At 41.1% G+C, this 12,650-nt stretch overlaps 1 protein-coding gene across 6 annotated transcripts in view; it reads left to right on the forward strand.

Annotated features, from left to right (window-relative positions):
• The window catches only part of DMD (dystrophin), a 1,192,425-nt gene that overhangs the window by 1,141,157 nt on the left and 38,618 nt on the right, over positions 1 to 12,650 (forward strand). For all 6 annotated transcript variants that reach the window (XM_086608718.1, XM_086608727.1, XM_086608735.1 and 3 more), the window contains 2 exons: positions 5,807 to 5,973; positions 8,064 to 8,175. In XM_086608718.1, coding sequence (XP_086464844.1) covers positions 5,807 to 5,973; positions 8,064 to 8,175 — 279 coding nt within the window. The remainder of the gene's footprint in view (positions 1 to 5,806; positions 5,974 to 8,063; positions 8,176 to 12,650) is intronic.

The following is a 12,650-nucleotide window of genomic DNA, read 5'->3' on the forward strand; positions in this document are numbered from 1 at the left end:
GCAAGGAATGTTTTTTCTTTAGTTTTGGGTTTTTTTTTTCTGGTTTTTATTTCTTTCTGGTGATGATAAGCCAGCAATAAATTGCAGACCTGTCAGGGTCTGCAACCAAAGTGTGCTCCAGAAAACGGCTCTCCCAGCCCCCATAGGGCAGGTGCCCTGGCAACGGCCTTGGCTGTCTGCACAACTGCAGGAAAAAAGGGGATGTTTACTGTTCCCTGCGATAACAGGAGAAATCTCTCCTGCTTTTCGGGTTTGAAGTGCGAGTCCTTGGGAAAGAGGGTTGGGCAGGGGGGGCACTTCCCATCCTGGCTGTTGGCAGCAGCCTGCCCACTGCCTGCTGCTCCCAAGGAGCAGTCCTCTTTCCGCAGGCGGCTGCTGCCGCACCCCTGTTACTTTTCACCCCCCCCAGCACCTTACTTTCCTAGTTTTCTTCATATGCAGGAAGATGCTGATAATAATTGTTACGAGGAAAAGGATGTTGTGAGATTCATCTTTCCTACGCGGGGCAGAGGGATGTAATTTCTGCTTTGAGGTTTTAAAGAAAAAACATTTTTAAGTGAGAGCAAAGGACTTGATCTAATGACCGTTTGAAGACTATATGGTTCTGCCTGGGCTCAGACTGCATCAAAGCGATCTATAGATCCATGAAAAATTGAGTGAATTCAGTACAACTGCACTGTGAAAGCACTTCCCTTTTAGATGTGACGGGTACATTGTTTTAAGTAAACAGGATAGGGAATTGTTACGGACTGAAGGACGCATGCACTGTGTTTTAATCACGGTGGAAAATTATTAATATGCTTTCCTTGCATAGTGTAAATAGGACCTAGGAATTCACATCACCGCCTTGGATGAGTTACTGTGACATTGGGATGTTTAAGAAATGTGATGCGAAAACAGTGCAACTGGGATGAAAATGTCTCTTGCTGTTTCTCAATAAAATCTTGAGTATTTGGTTTTTAGTTATAAACTGCTTTAAGTATGCTTTCTTCCGAGGGTGTACCTGAAGTAGAGTACTTGATACGAAAAACTAGTACAGATGAAGCAAAGGAGTACAATTATCTGCAGTTAATTCATATCTGTATTTTAAACAATTTTAAAACAATATTTTAAACAAGGTATTGCAGATCCTGGGCCAGGACCCTGATAGTGACTTTGGCCATAAATCCTGTGATTTGATTCGGTTTAACAGTTGTTTTATGAGGGATGGGTTGAGGCTTTTTTTTTTTTTTAACAGTCAGGAAATATCAGCAATGTGTACAAATAACTATATATAGTTATATAGAGGCCTGTATGAAAACAACGTACAAATACAGTATTACTGTTGAGAGACTCAACCTCTTTTGGAGATCCAGGCAGCCCTTGTTTCTATTCATAGGATGTTTCTTCTGCTTTTGGCTCTGACAGGGGAGAGCTGGCCTAAGGGAACTACCAAATCCTTGCTCAAGCTGCTATGCTGTAAATGTCATAAAACAGCAATTCTGGTTTTATTTCAGCAGGATTTTGTGAACCTGTGCCTGACTTTGGGAGACACTCTTGAAAGAGTCCTACAAGTGAACTGCTTTAAAGAGCTATTTTAAAGTGATTTAGCGTATGGGGGATGAGGAGCAGGAAGACGGTGTTTTTCAAGTGTGGATGGTATAAAACTGTACACTAATTCACGTCTGGGTTCATGGTTTTTTACTTTATTACTCTTTGCCACAACATTAAACACATTGACTGGAGTAGTCAATGCAATTGCATGTAACGCAAGGGGTCAAAGGAGTGATCTTAAGCGTTTGCTCCAAGGGGCGAGGCAGATTTAAACGCTCTGTATCACCCAAAGTTACCTTTATAATAATCCTCTCATTCTTGACCATGGAACAGCCCTTGTCTCAGAAACGATAAATTCTTGATTTTTGTTTTCTTACCAGCCAGCAATGGGGAGAACAGGAATGTATTGCGGAAGCCACTCAAGAGTGGAAGACAAGATTCAAGAGCGTTTCTTCTAACTCCGGGGAGACAAGGCTGCTGTTCGTGGCTTGTTCTGCCTTTTTAAACTTTAACAAGTCATAAGAATCCCATTCCTTAGTTCGATTTGTCCAAAATAATATTTACCTAGGCTATGTAAAGCTTTTCATCCCAGATGAAAAACACCATTAAATTAACAATGTTTATTTATTTCCAATTAATTACCTACACTGCCCGTAAACAGAGTATAGCTCATCAAAAACGTTATCAGAAATTTGTGCTGTATTGTCTGACTGTCCAAAACCACGTTGCATCATTCATGTAAAACCATGACTGTATTTTGGAGCATATTTCATATTATGGATAAAGTTAATATAGCATAGAATATTTTTTAAACTACTAGCTGTAAGAAGAGGGGAAAAAACTGAAAAATTCAACTCCTGAGTATTGCATAGAGATGCTAGCACCACCCAACTTCCTATTCCCTCATTGTTTCTGCAGAATAAATACTGAAAAACAGATGTCTGAAACATAATGAATTTCAACGTCCCCCATAACAAATTGTTACTTGTAAGCTGGAAAGGGCTTTATAAATTTTACTTTATGATTCACTCTGTTATTACCATAAAAATAGGGAGTTGCACAGAAATGTGTTCAAGAGAAGAAGCATTAATATTCTTTACAACTTGATCTTGTTGGTTCAGATACCAACAGTATGAATTCAGGCTTTTTCCCTTATGTAAAATCTTCAGCTGCTGCCTTTACCGGATTTAGAGATTATTAAAAAAATAGTAATAGCAGCTCAGGGAACAGTCGAGAACTGTCTGTCCTATACTGTCTGACCCTGACCAGCTTTTCTCCACGTGGCTTTAAATCTTCATGTAATATTATTCGGAACCTGTTCCGATACATTTTAATGCACCTAATCTCTCTGAGCACAGGTTTCGTACAGCCAGCGTGCAGAGCTCTGGGTAGTAGGCAGCTATTGGGACTGCTGGCAATCGACAGTGACTGCAAAATTAAAATAGATGTTTGGATGTTACAGAAAGTCTTTCATGGCCGCAACTTTTTCCCTGCAAATTTAAAGCAGCTAAAAGTGGAGAGCAGCGCTTTGAGCGGCTCATTCTTATTCCGACTGCAGCTTGCACTGCAGCATTTCTGTACACTTCATGTTTTTCTATTAGAAATGGCATATTAAAGAGATCCTCTTAAAATTTTTTTGAGGCTTAGAGGACCTCTGTATAGAAAATGTAGTCTGCTAGGCAGGGTAATGGTTTGCCATTGTAGTTCCTGGCTCATGCTGGCTCACTGAGTGAGCCAGAGAAAGTCTCTCTGCAGCCCCTTTACTGCCCTGACTGCTAGCTGAAAAATAGACGTATAGATGATCATATTTTATAAATAAGCCTTTCTCTTAGGAGAGTTCTAGAACTAATTTAATCCTGTTGAATTCACTGATGTCCTGCAGCAGGAGACAGTATCCACTGTTTTGAACAAATTCTGTTGCCAGCGTTGGCTGGACATTATTGTACTTTGGATTTTTCTCTCTTATTTCCTTTGGGGGGGCGGTTCCTAAACTCTCTAGCTACATGAAAACACAGAGGAGTGGGACTTAATGCAGAAGTTTCCAGAAATGTTTCAGTGGATGAAAAAAAGAGTTTCATGTCATGTAAGATTTACGTTTCATGTAAGACTTGTAGTGAATATTAAATTGTGGGAGACTTCATCTGAATATCTGTAGATATGTTGTGATTTGATGATTTTGCCCTAAATGTCCAAAAAGGATGTATATGACTGTATTAGAAATCCATATACACGGATCTTAAATGTAGACAAAAGAGTCTTTAGATGGTTTCCCAAATTGGCGTCTCAAGAAGAAAGCCCTGACCAAAAATGTCTCTTTGTTTCTAATAACCCAAAGCATTGCAGCAGCATTTTTAGTCAATTTTAATGCTATGCATTATTCAGGAGATATTCTGGGATTTTTTTTCACGTCTTCCTTGTGGCCAGGGGCTCTGTCTAGGAGAATCCATTTTTCTCAGTCGTCAAGTATTGATCAGTTAATTTGTTTGTCAAGATTATAAACAATGTTAGCTTTAGAAAAAACAACCCAACACACAACTAATTTATTTTCTCTATAGCGCTCTCTTCTTTAGATCTGTTGTGATATTTTTTCTCTAAATTCATTGCTAGTATTTTTAGTTGAATAGGGTTTTAGCTAGGTCATACTAAACTCAGATTTCATGAGAAACAGGAAGAGTAACTAAGAGCAAGTTTAAAAAAACGCAGCACTCAATCCTCTATTCGTCTTGGTCCATGTACGTGATACATTAGTGCTTATTATTTATTTAAATGCTTCAAATAGGTTTGGAACCACAAAGGAAGACAGTCTGCCTTGTGAATTTTGAAATATAAAAGACTGGCCCACTGAGGGCTGTATTTGAAAGCCCAGAGAAAAAGGAAAACAGAGGATTCAGATATATTCAGCCCATAAATATGCTGTTTCTGTTGGGTAGCATGGAAGGAAATGTCTCAAGGAATTTGAATTAGCATATAGTGATGGTTTAGAGAAATGGAGCTGGGACGGTACCCCGCTTCATCACTGAGTTCTTCCCTGTGCGGTCCCGTCCTGCTCCCTCCTGTTCTCCCTGCCAGAGCCCTTCGCTGTTTCCACCTGATCCATCGCTTCACTTTCGGCGCCAAAACCAGTCCTGTGTTCTCAGATAAACAGTTTTGTGCTGGCTTTACACCACCCTGCGCGCTGGAGAGATGTTCCCATAAACATTGACTCCCATCACTTCACTGTTTTCCTTAAAATCCCTTTTGATGCTCTTTGCCTTTATTCTGCACTATTCTTTGCAGTGCTTACTCTGCCGATATGGTGTGACATCTACCCATGCAAATGGATCGCTGTTGTCCCCCGTTGCCTTATGTTTCTCATCTCTTTACTGTTTCTTTTTCCATACTGTAGCTGCCGCCAGGTAGAGGTGACAAACCATCTTTTTTGGTATGTGCACGGTGCCTGCCACAGTGGGATTCAGCTCTGTGACTGAGCTGCCTCCAAGTTACTGTAGTAGAGAGACCTGAAATAATCACACTAGTTAGGATGTGATGGGAAGGCAGCAGAGGAACGGGGCTACCGAGAAGTGTTCATAGGCTCTTCTGCTGTGAGCAAAGACGCAAAAGTGGGAAGTAATGGAATATGAGGCTAAATCGATCATATTCTGTGGGACAAAACTGTATTGTGTTTGCAGGCAATGACGGGAAATTTAGAGATGGTAGAGTAGGAAGAGGGATTTTGAGGCATTTAAGGAGGCAGAGAGTTTACATGTTCAACAACAGACTTGAGAAGGGATTTGAATTATTTCCTTACTCGTGTGCATTGAAGAAAGGTCAGTGTAATAATGAAGGATGTTAAGGAGAAAGGAATTTTGATCAAAAGATGTGCAATGTTTAGGGCTTGGATAACACAAACTGTTTTTAAAATAGGTGAGAAGCAGTGCTATGCACGCTCAGGTAAGAGAGACGGGAAACATCAAAGATGATCCTGTAAGTGGATGATTTTCCCTGTGACAGAGTACATGGTAGTGCTGTCTGTTGTAATAGCGAATAAGAGAAAGAGAGATTTGAAATGTTAATAGTAGTTTTCAGTTACTGACTTGAAGACAGGATCCTGGAGATTTTTTTGGTTTGGTTTGTTTTTTTTTACAAATGGCTGGACTGGGGGAAGAGCTGGAGTATATTCAGGGACAAGATACAAAGTAGGCAGGAAGCAAACGGCTTGCACTTGCACTGTTAATAGCTGGTAGTAGACAGATCACTTGTCCTCAGCGCCTGTCTTTCTTCCCCTGTGTTACAGGCCAACAACAAACCGGAGATCGAAGCAGCCCTCTTCCTGGACTGGATGAGGCTGGAACCACAGTCCATGGTGTGGCTGCCCGTCTTGCACAGGGTGGCTGCTGCTGAGACCGCCAAACACCAAGCAAAGTGTAACATCTGCAAGGAGTGCCCGATTATTGGATTCAGGTACAAACTTGCTCCCTTTCTGCTGCGTGTGCTGCTGCTTGATGGATCAAGAGCTCTGCTTGTTTCCAGGCAAATCATGCGCTTGATTTTATGCATGTTCTTCATGGAAAAAATAATTGTGATGGGTCACTAGGGAGAGTGACACCTAGACTGGGTACAACATTGCGAGAGTTGAAGAGAACAAAAATCATCTGTCAGTTAAGATATGACCCTTCCTCTGTGTCCCGGTCTTTCTGTTCCTTACCCAAAGTATTGGTGGATTCACAACTAATACGATTTGCTTTACAGTCAGCGTGTCCTATATATGTCTGAATTGGATACTGATGAATTACCTTCTGTCATGGTATAAAGTGAGAAAGTGCCTTGAAAATTCGAAGAGGTGTAAAGCTACCTGTGGGTTTCTCAGAGAAGGAATGTTGTTGGTAGAACATTAACCTGGAGTGGAGGGGAAATGTTGCTAGTCTATTTAAACATCTGGATTGACACCGTGGTTACTATGGCAATAAATAAGTCACTGTGTTGGAAAATGGCTGTGTGTTGGTACGCCTGTTGAGAATCCACTTAATGGCTAAGTAAATACTCACTTTCAATTATGCCTAGACTTGTTTTATCACTTTGCTTTGCAATAGCTGCTTTGTATGGTTTCTGTCCTTTTTATGCAGGGTCTTCTTTTACCATTGACATTTCTCCTTCTATGGTATCCTGTTGTTTACAAAGAGCTTTCTGTAATTTTGTTTCTAAAACCCAGATAGACAACAGCAGCAAGCAGTACCACCTAGAAAAGCCATCATTTTGCTCTAACCTGGGAGAGCATGAATGTTGCTTTTATGCATGTAGTGGGGCAGTGCTTTCTGCTATGCAGTTTCACAGGCAGTGGGAGACGGGGCAAATAATGAAGATATTGCTTTGTTTTGAATCTGAGTTTTTCCTCAGTGAGGCTATTCCTCTAATCATCTAAATTCTTCTCCTGCTTTTATTCCCCTGGGATATCTTAACTGGGAAGTGATAAATATTGGGATGTGAGTAGTCCAACACGTCCACAAAGTCTAATTTTCCCCTTCCCAGATACGGTTTTATGAACTACTGAATTAACATGGGTTTGTATAAACAGCCAAAGACAAGTAAGTAGGTGGAATTGAAAAATGCAGCAATTGGAATATCAGAGGATGGCAAGTGAATGGGTAGTCTGTAGTGAGCGTCGAGAACTTGGGAAGTGGACACTGGAGCTCTGTGTCCGTGTCTAATTTTATTTGACTGATCTCATCTGTCTCTTAAATTTATATAACAAATCTATTATCATGATAGTAGAATCTGTCTGTCGCAGATTTTCTCTCTGGCGTTGCAAGTCATTGAAACCCTGTGTACGCACTTGACAAAAAGATACTGTATTGGAAGGCTTTTAGAAAGCTAATACTGTGCGCCACAGTACGTGTGAAACAATGTTCTTTTGAGGTCATTGTGACTGAACCGCCTCGCGTATTTAGAACAAGACAACCCTTATGCCTCTGGCTCTTTCAAGCACTTCAGCATAACAGATAGAACAGTTAGCTGCCTCATAGAGCTGATGAGATTAAATAATGGCCCAAAAGTGCATTCTGAGTTTTGCATGGGTGGAATGTCGTGCTGGAAAATTGTTTTGATAGAGGTGCTAGGAAGGACACAAACAAATTCCTGCCTTGCATGCAGCAGTTAGGAGTTTGCTGGAGTGACTTGTTAAGGAGGGCATTACTTATTTGCGTTTTACTTCCTCGGGACATTCTGTATTAGGAATCATGGTGAAGAGCAAAAGAACTGAAATTGGCATTATAGAGTCAAAAAGCATGGTGATGTCTTTCGTATGTTAAGAGATAGTGATTGTGTAGAAATCTTTGCTGTTGCCCAATGTTAAATTTTTTTTGAAGATTCAGATCTTTGATAAACATCTGAGGCAGCAATACCTGTCCCTCAGTGGCGGAGGAGTGTTGCCCAACATTGCATACCGTGGAAAATCTCAAGGAAGAGAACTTACTAGTGCACAAAACTTGACAAGCTGATATGAAGCATTCACACACAAAGCTTTGAAGCCCTGTTTTTTGTTCCTCCTCTTTTAGGTACAGAAGTTTAAAGCACTTTAACTATGACATCTGCCAAAGTTGCTTCTTCTCTGGCCGTGTTGCAAAAGGTCATAAAATGCACTATCCCATGGTGGAATACTGCACACCAGTAAGTAGCTGTTTTACTGACCCTTACTGTCCCTTCTTATGTAGAAAGGAAAAACTTAATTTCCTATGTGCAAGGCAATGGAGCATTTGGGTGGCTTTTCTTTCCCTCCCTATAACTAAACCACCTTTTATATACTATACATGCCAGCAATTCCTGATGCTTAGTAAAGGATACTCCAATGGTTTGAAGTAAATTGAAGTTCAATGTTTGTGCAATGCTGTGTCATAACGTAGTATTGTGTGCTAATGACGTGTTCCATGCTCCGTGCCATAGTTCACTTTATGGATCCTGCAGGAAGCGTGTGATTTGTGCAAATACTCATTCATATCTTAGGTCGCAATGTTTTCTCCGTGTCAGTGTGAGATTTTTCTTCGTTTCCTCAGCAAGTTCCAGCTTCATTTGTTTTCCCCACAACACTATGATTGCATTTTGAAGTTCTTTGCTATTTAATGGTACCTTTGTATTGTATGATCACTTGATAATATGAAATATCAGGGAAGTTCTCAAAAGTAGCAAGTTAGATTTCATTTATTTATTTATTTAGTCTTCATTTATGAAGACTGGAAGCCAGGGTGTCCAATGCAGACATGCTGCGTTGATGGTGCAGTGAGGGTGTTCACCCTTGGTTCGCAGCTCTCAAAAGGATCACTTTCGTGTAAGCATTTGTTTCAATACCAGACAGCTAGCAAAGGAAATTCCATATTGCTCTCTCAGTGTGCTCCTTTTTCTTTTGGCCACTCATGACCAGCGCAGAGGGCATAAATTAGAAGAGCTCTCAAGTTGTTCTTCCATAGTGCAGCATGACTGGGCTTTCAGCTGCCTTGGCTATTCTTTGTGGTGGTCTTCAAGTAGCGCACCCTCTGGTTGTCATTTTCTGGTGTGATGGGATGGTCTCTAGTCTTGTACTTTCATCTGCTGGTCAAATATGAATGGTGAAAATAAAGCCTCAAAATTATACATGGGCTAACCTCATAAAATTATATGAATGGTTGATACATCTTCATCCAAACAAAAAGACATGGCCAAAATGAAGTAAAGGCTCAGCTTTTCTTAGAAACTTAGGAAAGGGGGAAAGGGAGAGAAAAAGCTATTCCTCTAAAATACTATAGTAAAGCAAAACCAGTATTTTTACTAATTTTAATTTATGGATTTATTTACATTATCTATCAACTTTTACTGTAGCATTTAAATGACAGAATTCAATCTGAATCTCTGCACGGGCAACTACTGTGGACGTGCTAGCTTTCTGTCGGTATGCACTGGCTGCTGCTTTTCAGTGTCATTCCCCAGGGCTTGAGCTGACTGGGAAGGGTGAGTTGACCGAACTGCTGCACAAGTCAGAGGGAAGCGCCGGCGCTGCCTGGGCAGGTCTGAGCAGACTTCTCCATCGCAGGCATTCCTGGAGCAGACTTTCATGATCCCAGTTGTAGGCAGAGTGACAGACCGACCGACCGCATTAGAGCGTTTTGTTTTGCAGCTTGCCACTCTTATTCTTGCTAATAAATGACATGGGAGATTTGTGAATGGTGCATAGAGTGCCCGAACCAACATCTTGCTGCTGTTTTCTTAACCTGTTCATAAGATGTGTTTTGAGAAGAGAGAAATGAAAAAGGATTGTGAGACTCCCCCCCAGCCTGCAGCAACTCATTGCAACGGGGGGTCCAGCAGGTTTCTGTTCTCCTGAAAAATACAGATTACTAACAGGCAAACGCGGCGGTGAACAGAAAACCTGCAACTGCATCCAGGTTGCTGGATCAGAATAAAGAACCATTCACAGCCAGTACATTTTTTTGTGAATCCTGAACTCCAGCAGCCCGTGCTAATGTGCTGTTCCTGGCTGCACCAGCAGCCAGTTGAATTAGAGAAGGATTAACTAGGAGGGGGGAGGGAAGTGAATGTGACGCACAGCAAGCCCTGATCTTTTTTGTGTTGCTGCTATTGAAAAAATAAACCCAAGTACTGTGTGGCTGAACAAGACATCCACTGAAGCTGTCATGTGTAGTATGTAATTGTTTTCTAAATGAATCAAAAGGGGTTTGCAGGTGGCAGAGCATTTTTTCCTCTTCCTCCAGACAAATCTCTCACCTTAAAATGCATTTTGGCAGACAGAAGACATGCGATGCCTTCTTTGATATATCTCTGCACGAGCTAGATGTGCACAATGGAGTGTTTTGATATATTTATGCCTCCTTCCTCTTACTTCTAGGAAATTTTGGAGCACTGCAATCTTTAATTCTGCTTAGGGGAGATTTGAGAACTCATGCTAAGTATCTGAGGGATGTCATAACTTTTGCTCTCCCGCCAAAGTCTGAGGCAGAATAAGGGGAAGGCAGTTCCCTGATTTTCATTTAGGCAGAAAAATTGCAACAGTTGTTCCTGAAAGCAACACAGCTCTACTTATTCTTCAAAGAGAGGTGACTTTTTTTAAGAGGTTTCAAATAAAGCGTAGAAGACAACTTCTAGACTGGGATTTAAGTGTAGGATCATTTTTCTGTTTGGTTTTAACAAACAGTGACACACCAGTGTAAAAACCACCTTGTTAGAAGGACGTGAGTCAAACTGAGGTACCTGTCTACAGCTAGTGTTTACAGTCAGGGCTGAGGTCTGGGGTGAGGGTGTGGCAAGGCACTTTCTTAAACCAAACCGGGAAAAGTCAGGTAGTGGTAGAGTTTTTTTTATGTGAACAAGAAGAACTATTTCTTAAGAAATAATTTTGGTTTCAGAATAGTTTTGGAACATGATTGTCCCAGCTGCCTATGTATTGCTTTGATTTAAGAGAGCTGGGATGCTGAAACTCCACTGTTCCTTCCTCGTAAACCAGTTCTGCTGAGAATTTTATTTTGAATTATTTTACTGTGAAAATTATGTGTCATAAAACATCTGTGGAGTAAATCAGAAAGTTTGGCTGAAAATAGCCTCAGTTTGTCATCTTGTCCACATAATAACCACTTTTTTTTTTTGTGTGTCTTTCTTGTGCTCCTTCAACATTTTTAAAATAGCAGTTGGGTCATACGAGAGGTGCCTGATGCTTCTAGTTGTCACTAGAAGACATATTTTTTTTGCCTGGGATTTTTGTGCTACCAGCTAGATTGGGATGCTTCTGTGCAAACACACCGTTTTACTGTTTGGTTGTCATGCAGAAGGTTCAGGGGAGCCAGGCGGGATAACAGTCCCAGGAAGGCCAAAGCAAAGAATGTTTTATGGTTAATCAGACCTGAAAACACTTAATCCAAATTACAGTCAAACGCAACGGGAAGCCTTCACAACATTGAAAATAGACAAGGCAGGAATAAATGGTTGTAAATGACACAGGTGAACAAGCTGGACAGAAAGCTGTGCTTAATCCATTTGTACCAGGACAAAATATTGAAAGTTTTTCTCTGTTCCCAGCTGATGTGCTCTGTGTGCTCTCCTGATGCTGACCTGGTTAGGAGCTCTCCCAGCAGGCGTTGCAGATGGCATTCAGCAGAGGGAATTCCCTCCTGCCGGGGTGTGTGAGGCCACCGCAGTAAATCCCCTTTCCGGATTCCTCCGGGTGGTCTGGGCATACTTAATCCCTCTCTTCCCCAAAATCTTTACTTTTGATGTATTGAGGAAGTGATACTTAATATTACCAAGCATTATCTCCGTTTCTTGAAAATAGAAATGCTGCTGTACTGGCTTGTAGGTTCTGCCTTGTCACTTCTCTGCCACTCATTGCTCGCACTGAATTTTCCTACCAGACAGAACGACCAGAGAGAGAGCCAAACACTTTCCAACTTTACATGAAGCTTGTAGGTTTTGTGGTGTCATCAGTGCAGGGATAATATTTGTCCTTTCTGTTAATGCATTTCAGTCTTTCTGCAGTTTATTTTTCAGAGCATCCTTAATTTTTCTACCCAGGCAATTGTTAAAAAGACATACATCTGTGTTTCAGCAGCTCTGTGAAGGTTGGCTTGATGGAGAGGTCCCAGCACCTCTCTAAATAGAAGGCATAGCACTCATTAAAAAATGTCAGAAAGATTAATTTTTCCCTTATTTCTTTCCTTCAAATTAGATATACTGGAGAAGCAATATCGTTATGTGGGTCAGGAAGAACTTAATTTACTAAAGAAGAGAAATATTTCAGGGTCGAGTGTCTCTGCGAGGTGCAGCGGAGGGAGTGCAGCCTGACTAAAGTAACTGAAGTCTTCCATTAAAATTCTTCAGAAAATCGTCTGACTCTTAATCAGGCTTGCAAGAAGTCTTGCATCTTCCCAGCAGACATCCTTTGAACTCTTCCTGGCTCATTCTTGTCTTTAGGAGACTAATTCCACTTTGTGCTCCTCTGCTGGTCTCTACAGCAGCAAGGAAGCCGACCGCAGGCAACAGAGTAGAAAACTTTGTGCAAATTGTGCTCTCCTCAGGATATTGATCTTAAATGCCTGCTAGCTTCAGATTAAACAGTCGCAGGAAGAAATAACTGATCTAAGAGCTTTCAGCAGCTCTCACCTGCT

This window comes from Tauraco erythrolophus, chromosome 1 (assembly GCF_009769465.1).
Source record: "Tauraco erythrolophus isolate bTauEry1 chromosome 1, bTauEry1.pri, whole genome shotgun sequence".
NCBI lineage: Eukaryota > Metazoa > Chordata > Aves > Musophagiformes > Musophagidae > Tauraco > Tauraco erythrolophus.